We start from the raw sequence: 20,035 nt of genomic DNA, 5'->3' as shown, positions 1-20,035 counted from the left end.
CTGTGAGAAGAGAGCGACGATAAGTGATATCTGTATTAAAAGGCACAACTATTAATAAGCTTAGCTCCATTATATGAATACAGTTTGTTACGATAAATGGCACTACTACACAACATTACTGCAGCTCAAAGATAAGTGGAGTTAAACTTTAGAAAAATATTTACAAATAATCTAATGAAGCAATTGTATTTACATTAATATTCTGAAAATTGTTGACATTTGATATCGATGAGTAAAATATTAAATCTTTTAGATAGACAATCATTCAAGTTTTAATTTGCATTTATGCAAATATCCCATCAAATCAAGAACAATTCAATACACATTATTTTGAAAATGAAGAGACCAAGCCCAACTTGAGAGTATTTCAAATATTTCAGGATAGGATCATTTTAAAAACTTCTGAGGCCCATCAACTGAAATGCTACACACACATCTTTTCCTGTTAATACCCTCCAACCCCTCCCCTCCCCCCTAGCGCTTTGTGGGCAAAAATTGTACATAAACTCAACCACGCGCCATTTTAACGCAGTTATAAATTAGATCAATTATCTAATGGAGTGAACTATCTTATTTCGTATTAACGGAAAAGATCTCTGTATTCTACCAATTAAAGTCTTAATTCATGCAGGAAAGAAAGCTAATGTGCACTGCAAAACGGAACATCATAGAACCCTGCGCCGCAACACCGAATTAGGAGACGATTTCCATTATTACCAACCCTCACACTTTTTGCGACCCAAGTAAATTATATACCAAAATACTTAGCTAATCATAAGTAAGGTCTACACGCGCCGTGATTGGGGGTTGCAAATTATAATGCAATTTCAAAACTGTGGGGTTGGGGACAAAAACAGTAAAGATCCACGAAAAGGCTGGCAATAGACAATATCCCGAAGTTCAAGTTTTTCACGGTCATTCAGCTGTATTCACTCTCGAGGCTTTACATCCTCTGGTGTTCTAGGTGGCAGAATTGGTAAGTGGAGTGCCAGAGGGTCCCTCAGACGTTTCAGGTCCAATTCAATCTGGGCAATTTGGTCTCTAAGATCGTTGTACTTGATGACGTCGAACTGCTTCTTCTTGGACCCTTTGTAGAAACTAATGAGAAAGGAGCGATCTTTCACGTCAGGCAGTATGTACTCCTGTAGAAATAACATAAATAACAGTACACATGACCGTTCTTAGTGCGAGTTGTACAAGTTTGTGAAACGTGGACAACAATCAGTTGAGCTCAGGAAAAACACTATCACAATTCGATTGAAACTGCTGACATACGAGATTTTCATTAATACTAAACTCCAACTCATTCACGCAACACTTACTATTAGAAAATTTTTAAAATTTTAGTATAAAAATGTTTAATTTGAACAATTTTCAGATTACGCTGTTTCGTTTGAATTAAATACTCGCGATGCACGAACTCTTCAAGTTTACACCGTAGACGCACCTGTCTCGTAATGAGGTAATAAGCATAGGCCACCATAGCTGTGAAGTATCCGGCAAAGTAAGTCACAGGTTCCATTATATCCCACGAATACTCCCACCAGGTGAGACGTGCGAACAGACCGAACTGAAAAGCCATGTAGGCACCACCTACCCACATCACCATAGCACTGCGCCACTCTGCGCTCGCTATCAACTCATTCTTAAGCTAAAAAAAGATTCCCCAGTGCCGCTGTGAAAAAAAAATTCTTTCAGAAGCCTCTATTGAGTGCAAACTGAAGTTGTTTTTAGAACTGATAATTGATTAATTTGTCTATAAAAAAGTGATGTTTTAAATTTCTTGAAATCTTTTCAAACACTTGAAATCGTTCTTGAAACCAAGTTCGATAAGTTTCAAAAACATACCCAGCAGATTGCCGGAAAATAGCCGCAGTTGATTCCAATAAGCATGAATGGGATTGAAATAACAGAAGATATTGAAAAAAAAAGATTTTTGTACAAAAACATTTTTTTAAGTCCGATTTATTTTGATGGCATTTCGTAGTTGAACATACTTCTGTTTCTTAGAGAGAGGCTACAGGGGCTACTATCAATAACAATAAGCATTAGAGATGGTAAAAAAAACTTATAGGAACGACGTTCAAATAGCGGGCATCTAAAATTGGGCTTTGTGGGTTTATACCGTTTCTATTTCTGACATCCATTTTTGTACTAACTCTGTTCATTTTGAATTGCTTTGCTGAGCAACTGATGTTCAAAATCACTTTTAGCAGAATGAGAGAAGAGAGAAACTAGCCTAGAGAAGTCAAAAAGATTTCACAAAAATGTTGAAAAGGCGGCAAAATGAGGTAAAGCGAAACATTTTTTATTCGACGAAGTAAAAAAACATAGCAGGACAAGTCCTGACGTACAATTCAAAGAATTTTCATTGACTAAACAGAAAATTAGACCTAGAACGGACTATGAATGGATTGGAAAAACCATTTAGAAAAAAAATCCGATCTAAAAAATCGAAAAAACAGTAAAAAATCAAAGTGAAATTGCCGCATGTGAACAAAAAACCACTAGCGAGAAAGCGAATTTTTGTTCAAACATCGTTTTCTCACTCTACTTTAAATTTGGAGCGAAAAAATTTCACGCCGCAAAACCACTCGCTTTTTCGCTCCTTTTCCTGCTTCGGCGTGACCAAAATCACCACTCCAATTTGACTTCAAAAATCATAAAAATGTGTGAACAGATCTTTAAAAAAACATAACAGGACAAGTCCTGACGTACAATTCAAAAAATTAAACCTCTTAACGAAAACAAATGATAAAAAACTGCTTTAAAATGCCGCACGTGAACAAAAAAATTTCGATCGCTTAGAGAAAATTTTTTCACACATCAATTTCTCGCTCTCTCAAAAACAGCGGTATGAACAAAAACCACTCTCTTTTCGCTCCGCTCTTCACTTTTGTTCAGCACCAAAATCACTCCAAATTTTTTCACGCGTTTCATTTCCCGCTTCAAAAATCACTCCAATAAAATTGATTTAAAAAAAGGACTTCTCCAATACTCCTCTTCGAGTCGTAAAAAGACAGCGCCCCAATACAATTCAAATTCTTTGAATTGTAAAAAAAATAGGAGCGCTATAATAGCCGGCTGAGAAGACGAGGGCGGCTATTAATAAGGAAGTTTGTATATTCGGTATAATTTTCGGATGTATTGCGCCCTCCCCAGCTTAGACGTTTACGCCCCCCCCCCCCCCCCCCCCACGTGCTGTTTTCTACATAGTAACGTGGTATACTACAACACATAACAATAGATCATAGTGGGAGTGGGACATAAACCACTGGGGGACAGACCAGATCCTAAACTTTTCGTTAGTCTTTACCTTTTCAAGTGGGGCGATTTCTAATTTAAGCTGTTCGAGTTCCTGTGCCAATCGTTTTTCCTTTCCAAGGGCGTGCTCTTCTGCGTTGAGAGTGGTATACATTGTGTAGATTAGACTCTTGGCATTGTCAAGCTCAGTCGAGTGTTCAGAGTCAAAAGCACCTTTAACAAAGCAATTAAATTCACACTGAATTTGTCCCTTGCAACTTCTAACGATTAATTATTCTATAGCACCTTTTAACGTTTGTGTATTAAATCATTGAAAGGTAACAAGGACAAAATTTTGCTTATAAGAAACTGCTATGTGTTCGAAAGAGTAAAATATAGCTACAATAAATTTCACAATTCGAAACCAAGGGAGGAGCAAAAACGGAGGAACAAACATTAAAGGGAGGAACTAAAACGCACAATTGGACTAACCAAATGGCCCATTTACGGTGAAAAAGAACAGTGCCTCATTTCAGTTTCCCCAGGAAATTTAATTAAGTCAGAAGTAACTTCTATGGCTCAAAATTGAGAACACTGATGATACACTCACTCAAGAGAAGTTCAACAATTCCATGATCTCTACACAAGAATAAGTGTTAGAAAAAGCTAATGCACAATTACCGTGCTTGGTAGCGGGTACATTGTATGTGTCTGAGTTGATCACTAGTTTGAAGTCACTCATCAGAAGGTCCCCCAGTTTGGTCGATTTGGATACTCGCACACCGCCTGAAATGGAACTCAACTTTAGAATTGGATCACGTTTTTCACATGTTCTTAAAATTTTATGATGCCTCATAGATTATATTAAACTTAGGGTATACGATAGATATTAACGTACTGAAAAAATTAAAAGTTGTTACGTCAGCTGTTAAGTACCGCTGGAAGAAACTATATTGAACACCAGAAAAACGATGTTGATAAATTGATATTCCTGATAGCTACAAAAAATTCGCTACAACACGAAAAATCAGTTGTCGAAAGAACAAAGAAACTGTGGTATAGAGGATCGCTGGCCAAATATCAAATCATATACCACTCTACCGTCGAAATAAAAACAAACTCACTAGTTGTGTAGATAGTTGCTCTGTCTATTCCACCATCCTCCTTTTGAATGTCTTGTAGCAAGTCACCCACTGTAGCCCCCACTGGCCGTAAAACAAACTGGCATTTTTCTCTTCTGGAGGGCAGAGGAATTGTTAGCACTGGAAGACCTCGCTCAACGCAAATTTCGGCTAAAATTAATCAGGTTACGTTGCATAATCTTATAATTAATTAAATCTTAGCATTAATATTACCCAACTTAGTCAGTTAGTTTACAGTAAAATCGAAATATGTAAAAAAGAACTTGTGGTAATAATCTGGCCCTAGGTGGCTGCAGCCCAGTTGCAATCAATTCGTATAAAAATTTTGAAAGAAGCATCTCATCGCAAAAAAATGAAATGAATATCATTATTTAATTTTGTTTTAACTGACTAACTGGCTGGAATACTTTGACTATTCGACACGAGTTCCGACCATTTACTTGCCCCGGAAAACATTCCTGCCCCGAAACTCTTGTATAAGAGTTCTTATTTGGTCACTTTTAAGTTAAAAAGCCTGGAAAAATTTTTACATCTTGGGCTTCATGAACTGCACTCCGGGGTTAGTGAACTAATTCTATGACCTAAGCAACCCGGATGCTTAAGATTTTATTCAATCAAACAATTATATCACACATGTTATTACGTTTTCAAACTGCCGAAATTTGAACGAATCAATAGGTTCAAGTGGTACCCATTGGGGTTTTTCCAAAGGAAAACGAGGAGGTTTGGTATTGTGAGTTTGCACATAATATTGCGAACCGGCTCAACAACATTTTTGACTTTATTGCCTAACAAATGAGTAAGAGAACGAAAAATAGATCAAAAATAATTGGTGTGTCAATTTAAGAAATCGCTTTCATTACGACGCAGAGGTATACCCAAATCGTCACGGGCAGATATGCCCGATGCGTGTATCTCGTGTTCGTTTTTACTATGCTAATACATTGAAAATGGAACAATATTGCGGAAAATATCTACTTTAGCAGAAACCGGCAAATGGAAGGGAAATTAGCAACCCGTGTTTGCAAAAGTGTCCTAATCCTAGCCGCGAAATACAAGTACAAACTTTATAACCTATTATTCGCACGGTTTGTATCACGCATCTGCTCCATATATGTATCGATTTTTTGCACGCAATGTATCTCGATTTCGCATGTAATCCGCAATTAAGCCTAATTCAATTACTACTTATTTAATTAAGCTTAACTTATTACTACTAGTAGTACTTTATTACTACTTATAGTACTTTATTACTACTTATTAGTACTATTCATTACTACTTATTTAAATCGGCCAGTCCCACATTGATATACAAAGCCTTTGATGTGCGAGGAATTTTTCGGGAAAAAAATCAATTTTTGTGGTTGCATGCATTTAAAGCACTTTAAAACTTTGAAAGCTTCAATTAAATCTTTATTAAAGTGCTTATTGCATGCTCAAAATGCGTGCGAACAATAGATACCTAAATTGAGCGGAAACGTGCTACAAGACTTGTAACCTATTTTTTGTTCGAATGTTCTTTATTTCGCAAAATTGGCGGAACCCCTTTTGCGAAAAGTAAGATACAAAGGATGTCTCCTAATTTCGTTCATTGTATGTATCTAATTTTCGAGCCAATTTTACTAAGACGGAAATTTTGGGGTATACCTCTGCGTCGTAATGTTAAACTCAAATCACTGAACAAAATAAATGCCTCATGGAGGGGCATTGATACGTGCCATTAAAAAGGCCAGGAGATAAGGCAAACAACCAAATCAAAAAACAAAAATCATTATTACGACCAAACATCAATGTCAATCCATTTTTCAACAAGAAACTTAATAAAAAAAATCAAACTAAACTAAACAAATTGAATTGCATTTCAGTATATATTTAAAAAAGGGCGAAGTTAAAAAATACGTTCACAATTTTTGAAAACAACTAATTTTTAAGACATGAAAACAATTAGCTATCAACTGAAATCATTAAATGGCTTCATCTATACCGCCATAGGAAACCATTGAGACCTGTGGTGTTGAATTTTGGGAGACGACACCGAAGTCATTAAAACCTGAAAACCTGAGTTTTTTACTGAAAACATTATACATTTACTTGCTCAGTCTTCAAAGACAATGGGAATGTTCCCATAAGTTCCAGAGCGCAAAGAGAACCAGACGTACAAAGAGTCCCCATCTGAGCAAGCAAAGATCGAGTCAACAATTTATATAACGGCACTAGCGGTAAATTGTGATACAGAGGGTTAACGGATCAAATTTGGTGCCATTTTTCAAAAAAAAGAAAATGCTGAATAGAGTTGGTTCAAGCAATTCAGAAACGTCCTGTTTTCCTTAAACGTATAAAAAATGCGACAATCATAAAAAAATTCTAGCATATTTTTTGCAAAATTAATCAAAATTTCAGCACAAATTAAGAAAAAAGTGAACAAAACAACCGAGGTGATAAAGCCTAAAAAGCGAAATTAAAAAAATCTTTTTAAATTGATACTCTACGTTTCACACGCTTTCTAATGATACCAGCCACAACTCTGCGCCGAATATATCCGGCAAAAAGTGACTGCCGAAAATCCAGTTGAACATATAGTTCCTCCCCCTCTAAAATGAGTCGAAACAAGAACAAATTTCTCCTAATTCATTTATATGTATTACACAAAGAACAATGAAGCGGCAGAAAAACGGGCTCAAGAAAAATATTTATTAAAAATATATTCGAAAGAGATAGTGAACAAGTTGAAGGAGCTTAAGAAAAATTCATATTCTGAGCCACTTGATAACAAGAGAATAAAGCTTCTGAGATTGAAACTTTTCTGAGTGTTGGAACGTCTCATTCACGAGATTAAGTTGTACTTAACTTAGCAAAGAAAAACAAAATACTACGGTGTCAACTAGGTTGACCCACGCAGAAAAATAACAGAGTGCGCTGAAAAATAAAATCCATTGCATGAAACTGAGAAAGAGATCATTATGAAAAACTGAAGAATTCAAATACAAATCACTCAACCAATAACTTTGCATAAAAGACGCAAGCCAACAATTACTTCAACATACGTTTAATAGCAAATAGCAGCGTCATAATTTGCGCAGATTTCATTGAAATTAAAAACACTAAATTGAGAGTTGATCAGCTTGATACTAATTTAAAAATGCAATGAACCCTGATAACTTCCAGGATCATGAACAAAACAACTTTTGGTGTTTACCTGTTTTCCTTTGAATGCCTTTTAGCCTTATATGTTTTCTCGTCTTTATGTTGTTGTCTGGACCACCTCTTCAATAGTGGTGTCGCGTCGTTCACGTGCCTTGATAATCTGGTGTTACATATAATAAGTAGGTGTCATCTGCGTAACTCATAAAAGGTACGCAGATGACGGTAATGTGGCCGGTAACCTTGAATCACTGCGAATCGTGCTCGACAAGCTCTTTGAACGTAGCGGTGCATTTGCAATAATGTGATCAAATGTCATCTTATTACAAAACCTGAGTTCGTTCAGAAGGCGAACAAAGTTTTTTCGGGATTAGATGTTGATGTTATTGAAGGTCATCGAGTTCTGGGTTCAGTTATTCGTTCTGATGAAAGTTGTAACGATTTTCTTAAAGAAAAGTCAATGAACTACTCTAACATGCTTGAGAAGCTCGCCAAACACAGTAAGGTGTCCCCTCAGAATGTGTACAAATCATTCACGAACGGATTGCAACACAAACTGACTTTTATTGCTAGGACTACTCCAAACACGGACAGTCTGCTGAGGGAAGCCGAAAAAATAATTGATAAAAACCTTATACCTTCAATGTTGAATCATCCCTCTTACAATGACAGATACCGAAGGTTTTCTCTCTTCCTCTTAAAGAGGGTGGGGTAAGCATTCTTCCTCCTGAAGACAGGGCAAACGAATATGGAAGATCTATTCGGATTTGTGAGCCGTTACAGAACCATAGCGCTATAGATGCAGAGTTTCATCAGGAAAAAATCCTTCCGAAAATCAGATGAAAAACAGGAACAAGCTTGAGCGAAAAAGTTGGCAATCAAAGATCTCATCAATGATAAAAAGGCATATTCTCTAGATTTGGCTATGGAAAATGGAGCATCATGCTGGCTAAACGCACTTCCATTGAAATGATATCATTTTGATTTAACCAAGGGATAGTTTAGAGAAGGAATTGCTCTTAGATATGGATGGGATCCCGTAAAATTGCCATCAAGATGCGCATGTGGAGCAAACTTTAATGTAGCGCATGCTCTTCATTGTCTAAAAGGTGGCTATACGCACATAAGGCACAATGACATCCGTGACTCTTCTGCCCAACTGCTCAATGAGGTCTGCGATGATGGCGAAGTAGAGGCCTGTTTTCAGTCATTGCAAGGGGAAACCTTCACAAATAGAACTACCACTATTGATGACGATGCTCGACTACATATCAAAGCTAATGGTTTCTTCGATTCACGCTTCAGCAGAACGTTCTTTGATGTGAAAGTAATTAATCCGTATGTGAAGAGTTGCCCAAGAAGCAAACCGGATTCCTACAAATATCACGAGTCCATCAAGAAGCTGAAATACGAACAAAGGATAATCGATGTCGAGAAAGTCACATTCTGTCCGTTAATCTTCTCGTGTACAGGAGGAGCTGGTCCGTCAGCATCAAAAGCCATACAGAGATTGGCTTCCAGGATCAGCAATAAGAAAGAAGATTCATATTCGGACGTGATCACGTACATACGGACAAAATTAAGTTTTGCTCTTTTGCGTAGCTCCATACTCTGCCTCCGTGGCGCGCGCTCCATGTGCAGGCGCCCTGCAGTAGAAACGTCAATGGGAACCATTGTAGAGGAAGGGAGGCTGTTGTGCTAAATGCTCTATATTTTTCCTAATCTTGATTCAAAATCCCTACACATTATACACTAACTGCTATTTACCATATCTATTTTGTTTATAATTCTGATGCTTTATTTTCTTTATCTCTTGCATCTGATGCTTCAATTTTTGACTACCGTCAGAATTTATGAATACACATAGGAGTTGACTTGCTACCCCCGAGTTGACCGACTACCCTTTTAGGGGAGGGGTTTTCTCTTAATTGACCCTTTTAGTAGGTCGACTGTTGGTCTAAATTATTCTTAAATTCGTTCACGTTGTTACTACCGATCACAAAATTCGGGAGACTATTCCACTCATCGACAATTCGTATTGCATGAAAAATTCCTTTAATTTCCAATCATGGGGTTAAATTTGAATTGGTTATTTTAAAAACATCGATTAGTGCGCCTCGTTTCCGTTCATATTCAAATGATGGTAATTCAAGTTTTCTCAGTCTTTCATGATATTTTAGATTTCTCCGACTTTTGACTAATTTAGCTGCTCTTTGTAGTACATTTTCTATAATGACCTAATCTTTCTTCTTTTATGGATACACAATCTGATTGCAATGTCAAGATATGGTCGTAACAGCAATTTCTAAAATTGAAGGAAGACTATCGTTAAGAAAACAATTTTCGGATAACCTCTAAGGCGCAGTTGGCTTTTTTAAACTTTCTTCTTATATGTTAATCGAATCCCAGTCTATCGTATGAATAAACACGCCTAAGTCCTTTTTTAACTGTTCGTAAGCTTTAATTCCAGAGCTGATAGTTTGGGTTTCAGGATTCTTTTTCATGTTTAGGCAGATTCACTATCGACTGACCCTGCAGTTTTGTCAGATCTTGTGGTTCAGTTTCATTATTTTTGGTCATGATTACAACGTAGAGTTTTGTGTCGTCTGCAATTAGGCACAATTTTGATATCAAAAGAATTGTAGGTAAGTTGAAAAAAGAATGGTCCGAGAACATACAAGGTGAACAAGATTGGTCCGAGGACTGAATCTTGATGAATTCGGCTCAAGGCGGATTTCCAGTTTGAGTATCTATGATGGTTACTCGTTGTTGCCCATTTGTTACCAAACTTCCAATCCATTTGAGTTGTTGTCCTTTTATTCCCAGCTGCATGGTGACGTTCAATAGACGCTGATGCGGTTTGCTGTCAAACGCATTCATGAAATTCATGTAATTCACATCTCCAGCATCCAAGGCTCGTGTCCAGTGATCAATTACTTTCAAAAGTTGTAACCTTGTATACCGTCCTGGTTTGAAACCAAATTGGTTATCGCTTCGGATGTTACAGCTCGTAAGATATTTCTCATCTATCTGATCAATTTTTCCATGATTTTATAACATATCGAAGTTACTGGACGGTTTTTTGGTTCCTCGGAAACTGGATCCCTTAGTAAGTCGTAATTTGCTTTTTTTTGTTATCACGCTCAGCCTCTTTTTACTGGCCCTGTGAGCTATTTTTCGTTAGGACGCCATTCTCATATTGATGAGATCGGGAATTTTATAGTGTGTCTTCGTTTTTTGCTTGACATAGCTCCACAATTTTTTTCTTTGCATTTTGTTTTGTGTCATGTGCTTTTTCTCGCTCTCTACTTTAAATTACCATCTCTGTAAGTCTCCTTAGTTTGTTTCGACTTCGTTCGTAATGTGGTAACTCATTTGTTTGCGTTTTCCTCAATTCCTTGTAGCAGACTTTCCTCGTTTTGAGTGCAAGTGTTTCTTAACTCAGTGACATCTTCACTCGTTTACCACTATCAACTTTGCCCACTGGAATTGATTGTTCGCTTGCGTTCGAAAAAGCCATTTTCAAGCCTATCTATGTTTTCTCGATGTTCACAAAATATGCCTTTTTTGGTTCCTCGCAAACTAGATCCCTTAGTAAGTCGTAAATTGCTTTTTGTAATCACGCTGAGCCTCTTTTTGCTGGCCCTGTGAGCTATTTTTCGTAAGGACACCATTCTCATACTGATGAGATCGGGAATTTTATAGTGTGTCTTCGTTTTTTGCTTGATAGAGCTCCACAAGTTTTTTCTTTGCATTTTGTTTTGAGTCATGTGCTGTTTCTCGCTCTCTACTTTAAATAACCATCTCTGTAAGTCTGCTTAGTTTGTTTCGACTTCCTTCGTAATTTTGGTAACTCATTTGTTTGCGTTTTCCTCAATTCTTTGTAGCAGAATTTCCTCGTTTTGAGTGCAAGTGTTTCTTTACTCAGTGGCATCTTCACTCGTTTACCACCACCAACTTTGCCCATTGGAATTGCTTGTTCGCTTGCGTTCGAAAAAGCCATCTTCAAGCCTATCCATGTTTTCTCGATGTTCACGAAATATGCTTTTTTGGTTCCTCGCAAACTAGATCCCTTAGTAAGTCGTCATTTGCTTTTTTTAATCACGCTGAGCCTCTTTTTGCTGGCCCTGTGAGCTATTTTTCGTTAGGACACCATTCTCATATTGATGAGATCGGGAATTTTATAATGTGTGTTCGTTTATTGCTTGACATAGCTCCACAAGTTTTTTCTTTGCATTTTGTTTTGAGTATGTGCTGTTTATCGCTCTATACTTTAAATTACCATCTCTGTAAGTCTCCTTAGTTTGTTTCGACTTCGTTCGTAATGTGGTAACTCATTTGTTTGCGTTTTCCTCAATTCTTTGTAGCAGAATTTTCTCGTTTTGAGTGCAAGTGTTTCTTAACTCAGTGACATCTTCACTCGTTTACCACAGCCAAATTTGCCCATTGGAATTGCTTGTTCGCTTGCGTTCGAAAAAGCCATTTTCAAGCCTATCCCTGTTTTCTCGATGTTCACAAAATATGCCTTTTTTGGTTCCTCGCAAACTAGATCCCTTAGTAAGTCGTAAATTGCTTTTTGTAATCACGCTGAGCCTCTTTTTGCTGGCCCTGTGAGCTATTTTTCGTAAGGACACCATTCTCATACTGATGAGATCGGGAATTTTATAGTGTGTCTTCGTTTTTTGCTTGATAGAGCTCCACAAGTTTTTTCTTTGCATTTTGTTTTGAGTCATGTGCTGTTTCTCGCTCTCTACTTTAAATAACCATCTCTGTAAGTCTGCTTAGTTTGTTTCGACTTCCTTCGTAATTTTGGTAACTCATTTGTTTGCATTTTCCTCAATTCTTTGTAGCAGACTTTCCTCGTTTTGAGTGCAAGTGTTTCTTAACTCAGTGACATCTTCACTCGTTTACCACTATCAACTTTGCCCACTGGAATTGCTTGTTCACTTGCGTTCGAAAAAGCCATTTTCAAGCCTATCTATGTTTTCTCGATGTTCACAAAATATGCCTTTTTTGGTTCCTCGCAAACTAGATCCCTTAGCAAGTCGTAAATTGCTTTTTGTAATCACGCTGAGCCTCTTTTTGCTGGCCCTGTGACCTATTTTTTGTAAGGACACCATTCTCATACTGATGAGATCGGGAATTTTATAGTGTGTCTTCGTTTTTTGCTTGACATAGCTCCACAAGTTTTTTCTTTGCATTTTGTTTTGAGTCATGTGCTGTTTATTGCTCTCTACTTTAAATAACCATCTCTGTAAGTCTGCTTAGTTTGTTTCGACTTCCTTCGTAATTTTGGTAACTCATTTGTTTGCGTTTTCCTCAATTCATTGTAGCAGACTTTCCTCGTTTTGAGTGCAAGTGTTTCTTTACTCAGTGGCATCTTCACTCGTTTACCACCGCCAACTTTGCCCATTGGAATTGCTTGTTCGCTTGCGTTCGAAAAAGCCATCTTCAAGCCTAACCATGTTTTCTCGATGTTCACGAAATATGCTTTTTTGGTTCCTCGCAAACTAGATCCCTTAGTAAGTCGTAATTTGCTTTTTTTAATCACGCTGAGCCTCTTTTTGCTGGCCCTGTGAGCTATTTTTCGTTAGGACACCATTCTCATATTGATGAGATCGGGAATTTTATAATGTCTTCGTTTATTGCTTGACATAGCTCCACAAGTTCTTTCTTTGCATTTTGTTTTGAGTATGTGCTGTTTCTCGCTCTATACTATAAATTACCATCTCTGTAAGTCTCCTTAGTTTGTTTCGACTTCGTTCGTAATGTGGTAACTCATTTGTTTGCGTTTTCCAAAATTCTTTGTAGCAGACTTTTCTCGTTTTGAGTGCAAGTGTTTCATTACTCAGTGGCATCTTCACTCGTTTACCACAGCCAAATTTGCCCATTGGAATTGCTTGTTCGCTTGCGTTCGAAAAAGCCATTTTCAAGCCTATCCCTGTTTTCTCGATGTTCACGAAATATGCCTTTTTTGGTTCCTCGCAAACTAGATCTCATAGTAAGTCGTAATTTGCTTTTTTTAAATTACGCTGAGCCTCTTTTTGCTGGCCCTGTGAGCTATTTTTCGTTACGACACCATTCTCATATTGATGAGATCGGGAATTTTATAGTGTGTCTCGTTTTTTGCTTGACATAGCTCCACAAGTTTTTTCTTTGCATTTTGTTTTGAGTATGTGCTGTTTCTCGCTCTATACTATAAATTACCATCTCTGTAAGTCTCCTTAGTTTGTTTCGACTTCGTTCGTAATGTGGTAACTCACTTGTTTGCGTTTTCCAAAATTCTTTGTAGCAGACTTTTCTCGTTTTGAGTGCAAGTGTTTCATTACTCAGTGGCATCTTCACTCGTTTACCACTATCAACTTTGCCCACTGGAATTGCTTGTTCACTTGCGTTCGAAAAAGCCATTTTCAAGCCTATCTATGTTTTCTCGATGTTCACAAAATATGCCTTTTTTGGTTCCTCGCAAACTAGATCCCTTAGCAAGTCGTAAATTGCTTTTTGTAATCACGCTGAGCCTCTTTTTGCTGGCCCTGTGAGCTATTTTTCGTAAGGACACCATTCTCATACTGATGAGATCGGGAATTTTATAGTGTGTCTTCGTTTTTTGCTTGACATAGCTCCACAAGTTTTTTCTTTGCATTTTGTTTTGAGTCATGTGCTGCTTCTCGCTCTCTACTTTAAATAACCATCTCTGTAAGTCTGCTTAGTTTGTTTCGACTTCCTTCGTAATTTTGGTAACTCATTTGTTTGCATTTTCCTCAATTCTTTGTAGCAGACTTTCCTCGTTTTGAGTGCAAGTGTTTCTTAACTCAGTGACATCTTCACTCGTTTACCACTATCAACTTTGCCCACTGGAATTGCTTGTTCACTTGCGTTCGAAAAAGCCATTTTCAAGCCTATCTATGTTTTCTCGATGTTCACAAAATATGCCTTTTTTGGTTCCTCGCAAACTAGATCCCTTAGCAAGTCGTAAATTGCTTTTTGTAATCACGCTGAGCCTCTTTTTGCTGGCCCTGTGAGCTATTTTTTGTAAGGACACCATTCTCATACTGATGAGATCGGGAATTTTATAGTGTGTCTTCGTTTTTTGCTTGACATAGCTCCACAAGTTTTTTCTTTGCATTTTGTTTTGAGTCATGTGCTGCTTCTCGCTCTCTACTTTAAATAACCATCTCTGTAAGTCTGCTTAGTTTGTTTCGACTTCCTTCGTAATTTTGGTAACTCATTTGTTTGCATTTTCCTCAATTCTTTGTAGCAGACTTTCCTCGTTTTGAGTGCAAGTGTTTCTTAACTCAGTGACATCTTCACTCGTTTACCACTATCAACTTTGCCCACTGGAATTGCTTGTTCACTTGCGTTCGAAAAAGCCATTTTCAAGCCTATCTATGTTTTCTCGATGTTCACAAAATATGCCTTTTTTGGTTCCTCGCAAACTAGATCCCTTAGCAAGTCGTAAATTGCTTTTTGTAATCACGCTGAGCCTCTTTTTGCTGGCCCTGTGAGCTATTTTTCGTAAGGACACCATTCTCATACTGATGAGATCGGGGATTTTATAGTGTGTCTTCGTTTTTTGCTTGACATAGCTCCTCAAGTTTTTTCTTTGCATTTTGTTTTGAGTCATGTGCTGTTTCTCGCTCTCTACTTTAAATTACCATCTCTGTAAGTCTCCTTAGTTTGTTTCGACTTCGTTCGTAATGTGGTAACTCATTTGTTTGCGTTTTCCTCAATTCTTTGTAGCAGACTTCCCTCGTTTTGAGTGCAAGTGTTTCTTTACTCAGTGGCATCTTCACTCGTTTACCACCGCCAACTTTGCCCATTGGAATTGCTTGTTCACTTGCGTTCGAAAAACCATTTTCAAGCCTATCCATGTTTTCTCGATGTTCACGAAATATGCCTTTTTGGTTCTTCGCAAACTAGATCCCTTAGTAAGTCGTAATTTGCTTTTTATAATCACGCTGAGCCTCTTTTTGCTGGCCCTGTGAGCTATTTTTCGTTAGGACACCATTCTCATATTGATGAGATCGGGAATTTTATAGTGTGTCTTCGTTTTTTGCTTGACATAGCTCCACAAGTTTTTTCTTTGCATTTTGATTTGAGTCATGTGCTGTTTCTGGCTCTCTACTTTAAATTACCATCTCTGTAAGTCTCCTTAGTTTGTTTCGACTTCGTTCGTAATGTGGTAACTCATTTGTTTGCGTTTTCCTCAATTCCTTGTAGCAGACTTTCCTCGTTTTGAGTGCAAGTGTTTCTTAACTCAGTGACATCTTCACTCGTTTACCACTATCAACTTTGCCCACTGGAATTGCTTGTTCACTTGCGTTCGAAAAAGCCATTTTCAAGCCTATCTATGTTTTCTCGATGTTCACAAAATATGCCTTTTTTGGTTCCTCGCAAACTAGATCCCTTAGCAAGTCGTAAATTGCTTTTTGTAATCACGCTGAGCCTCTTTTTGCTGGCCCTGTGAGCTATTTTTCGTAAGGACACCATTCTCATACTGATGAGATCGGGAATTTTATAGTGTGTCTTCGTTTTTTGCTTGACATAGCTCCACAAGTTTTTTCTTTGCATTTTGTTTTGAGTCATGTGCTGCTTCTCGCTCTCTACTTTAAATAACCATCTCTGTAAGTCTGCTTAGTTTGTTTCGACTTCCTTCGTAATTTTGGTAACTCATTTGTTTGCATTTTCCTCAATTCTTTGTAGCAGACTTTCCTCGTTTTGAGTGCAAGTGTTTCTTTACTCAGTGGCATCTTCACTCGTTTACCACCGCCAACTTTGCCCATTGGAATTGCTTGTTCGCTTGCGTTCGAAAAAGCCATCTTCAAGCCTATCCATGTTTTCTCGATGTTCACGAAATATGCTTTTTTGGTTCCTCGCAAACTAGATCCCTTAGTAAGTCGTAATTTGCTTTTTTTAATCACGCTGAGCCTCTTTTTGCTGGCCCTGTGAGCTATTTTTCGTAAGGACACCATTCTCATACTGATGAGATCGGGAATTTTATAGTGTGTCTTCGTTTTTTGCTTGACATAGCTCCACAATTTTTTTCTTTGCATTTTGTTTTGTGTATGTGCTGTTTCTCGCTCTATACTTTAAATTACCATCTCTGTAAGTCTCCTTAGTTTGTTTCGACTTCGTTCGTAATGTGGTAACTCATTTGTTTGCGTTTTCCTCAATTCTTTGTAGCAGACTTTTCTCGTTTTGAGTGCAAGTGTTTCAATACTCAGTGGCATCTTCACTCGTTTACCACAGCCAAATTTGCCCATTGGAATTGCTTGTTCGCTTGCGTTCGAAAAAGCCATTTTCAAGCCTTTCCCTGTTTTCTCGATGTTCACGAAATATGCCTTTTTGGTTCCTCGCAAACTAGATTTCTTAGTAAGTCGTAATTTGCTTTTTTTTAATTACGCTGAGCCTCTTTTTGCTGGCCCTGTGAGCTATTTTTCGTTAGGACACCATTCTCATATTGATGAGATAGGGAATTTTATAGTGTGTCTTCGTTTTTTTGCATGACATAGCTCCTCAAGTTTTTTCTTTGCATTTTGTTTTGAGTCATGTGCTGTTTCTCGCTCTCTACTTTAAATTACCATCTCTGTAAGTCTCCTTAGTTTGTTTCGACTTCGTTCGTAATGTGGTAACTCATTTGTTTGCGTTTTCCTCAATTCTTTGTAGCAGACTTCCCTCGTTTTGAGTGCAAGTGTTTCTTTACTCAGTGGCATCTTCACTCGTTTACCACCGCCAACTTTGCCCATTGGAATTGCTTGTTCGCTTGCGTTCGAAAAAGCCATTTTCAAGCCTATCCATGTTTTCTCGATGTTCACGAAATATGCCTTTTTGGTTCTTCGCAAACTAGATCCCTTAGTAAGTCGTAATTTGCTTTTTATAATCACGCTGAGCCTCTTTTTGCTGGCCCTGTGAGCTATTTTTCGTTAGGACACCATTCTCATATTGATGAGATCGGGAATTTTATAGTGTGTCTTCGTTTTTTGCTTGACATAGCTCCACAAGTTTTTTCTTTGCATTTTGATTTGAGTCATGTGCTGTTTCTCGCTCTCTACTTTAAATTACCATCTCTGTAAGTCTCCTTAGTTTGTTTCGACTTCGTTCGTAATGTGGTAACTCATTTGTTTGCGTTTTCCTCAATTCTTTGTAGCAGACTTCCCTCGTTTTGAGTGCAAGTGTTTCTTTACTCAGTGGCATCTTCACTCGTTTACCACCGCCAACTTTGCCCATTGGAATTACTTGTTCGCTTGCGTTCGAAAAAGCCATTTTCAAGCCTATCCATGTTTTCTCGATGCACACGAAATATGCCTTTTTTGGTTCCTCGCAAACTAGATCCCCTAGTAAGTCGTAATTTGTTTTTTGTAATCACGCTGAGCCTCTTTTTGCTGGCCCTATAGGCTATTTTTCGTTTTACTTGATGCTTACCTTCAGTGTTTTGCAGATACGGTTAGTCCCATTCTCTAATTTACTATATGCAACTGCTCGCAGCTGTCATCCTCGAAAAAGCGCTGTACTATAGTTGAAGTGGAAACTTTAACAAAGCAAACACTCAGGCCTGAAAAATGTTCGAAAAAATTGTAATGAATATTTCTCTTTGCTAGAAGGGATAAAATTATTTTTAAAATAAGCCGAAATGTGTAACCTGGCCTTCTTACCTTAAACGACACCGACTTTTTGTCCTCATGTGAACTTAAATTAGTGAGTGTTTAAGTGGTTTCTTCGTTCATGGGTCAAACGTATGAACAAATTCAGCCTGGTATAAAAATCAGAGGCATCCAATACTTACCTTCGTTTCAATAAAAAAATACGAGTGAAACAATTGCTTTCAATATATTTTGTTCGACAGCAACTAATAAGCAGGGATGCTACCATTTCTAACATTTCCCTATGTTTGCCGGTTGGTTAGATTAATGACTTCAATTAATTCAATTTAGTAAACTAGATTATGAAAGGCACTTACTTTGAACAGCCTCAGAATGCACACTGGCTATCTGCTTCAGCATTGACTGAAAAAGATCACCGGTAAAAGCAAAGTTCTTGAATATAAACAAGATGCAATTAGTAGAAAATGAACCTTGCGCAGTTTTGACGAAACAACTAGCCTCTTCAAACAGAAAGCCATTCTGAAAGTAGAAATACTGGAGATGCCATAACAGTTAGAACCGTCAATTAAGAGCAAGTCCCTCCCCCTGTAGGGTAGTCGGTCATCTCGGGGATGACAGGTCAACTCCTATATACATGTATAAATTCTGACAGTAGTCAAGCGTCAAAGCAAGCCATCATCAACAAACAAAGATAGAGATTTAAAAGAGGATTGTCAATTTAAAACTTTCTTACGAACGTTTTCGAACTCTGAGTTCATCGTCAGGTTAAAAAAAAATACAAAATGCTAAAATGAAAAGCCAGAAAATGAAATGCAAATCACTAAAATCAATCATTCAAGGAAATTTAAAACGAATTTTTACATATCTACAATCGTATCTACAAAACATTTACATCTGAGTAAAAATACATTTTCGACTTGATGTAGCAGATGCATATCGACATGTTTTTTATTAAAAAACCTACATATATTGCTTTAAACTTTGGTTTTGTTCAATTGTAAAGTTGAAATTTTCGTTTCTTAACGTGTCTTTCAAGTTGGATTTTTATCTCCAAACTAGGCTTTCAGTGTCAATTCTCGTGTTCGGTATTCGTCGCAAACAAAGATAGCTTCATTAGTAATAAAAAAGGGGTATACAATATTAGTTTAAATCGAGATTTAAATAATTTAAAGGGTGATTCAACACAAAAGCCACCCCTCTTCTACTATGGCTCCAATGGAAGCTTTGACAACGTGTCGTCCGCTCATTGATCGAGCGCCAGGGAGGCGTATGTAGTAGTAGTAGGAGAGAAGGCTTCTGGAATTCATCCACGGGTGGTCCACACCCTTCTTCGTCAGTTAGATGAGCTTTGTGTGGATGCTACAATTCGTACATAAGCAGCAAACACTCCAGGTACAGGGTCGTTCTCCATAAATCGTTCTCTAAGGAATTGTGTCTAGATGTTGGTAATTCTTTTTCTTTTTGATTTGCTCCTTAGATCTGTTATTATACAAAAAATGTTGTATAAGATTGCGGTTCTTATCCAAAAATTTCCATCGCTTTTACAGTCTTGTCGTTGCAACAATAACTTTATGTGTGCCTTGTCTTGTTCTTTGATTTGTGTTGTACTTAATAAAGCGATTCATATTTATGTTGTTTTCACCGTCGGCAATATAACAGTAAAGTAAGAGACTCTGGTACATTGCAGGAGGTAGAATATTCAGAGTTAGAAGCCTGCTTTTTTAGTCGATGGAGTTTCCAGGGATCCATTTTGTTGCAGTTTTCTGTAATTTCTCTAGCATGAATAGATCTATTTTGTTAGCGTGCCACACCTCGCTCGCGTATGATATAATGGAGACAAGGTAGCCCCTATACGCGTTAAGTTTGTTAATGACTGACGTTTTGTATGATATATTTCTTTTTAGTTAT

The 20,035-nt window shown here is 37.6% G+C and overlaps 1 protein-coding gene across 2 annotated transcripts; it reads right to left on the bottom strand.

Annotated features, from left to right (window-relative positions):
- Positions 1-565: 565 nt before the first annotated feature.
- On the bottom strand, positions 566-18,677 carry LOC142341093 (calcium uniporter protein, mitochondrial-like). Of its 2 annotated transcripts, XM_075391955.1 has the most exons (7): positions 18,598-18,677; positions 18,484-18,529; positions 4,368-4,535; positions 3,925-4,029; positions 3,317-3,477; positions 1,448-1,651; positions 566-1,142 (listed from the first exon to the last, which is right to left on the bottom strand). In XM_075391955.1, exons 1-7 carry the CDS (start codon positions 18,643-18,645, stop codon positions 930-932), a joined length of 945 nt encoding a protein of 314 aa, XP_075248070.1. In that variant the 5' UTR covers positions 18,646-18,677; the 3' UTR covers positions 566-929. The 2 variants fall into 2 exon arrangements, with proteins under 2 accessions (XP_075248070.1, XP_075248071.1); XM_075391956.1 differs by lacking the exon at positions 1,448-1,651.
- Positions 18,678-20,035: the final 1,358 nt, after the last annotated feature.

Source organism: Convolutriloba macropyga, chromosome 6, assembly GCF_964194025.1.
Source record: "Convolutriloba macropyga chromosome 6, txConMacr16.3, whole genome shotgun sequence".
NCBI classification, from domain to species: domain Eukaryota; kingdom Metazoa; phylum Xenacoelomorpha; order Acoela; family Convolutidae; genus Convolutriloba; species Convolutriloba macropyga.
The sequence above is the reverse complement of the archived record's forward strand: the minus strand, read 5'-3'. Positions and strand labels throughout refer to the sequence as shown.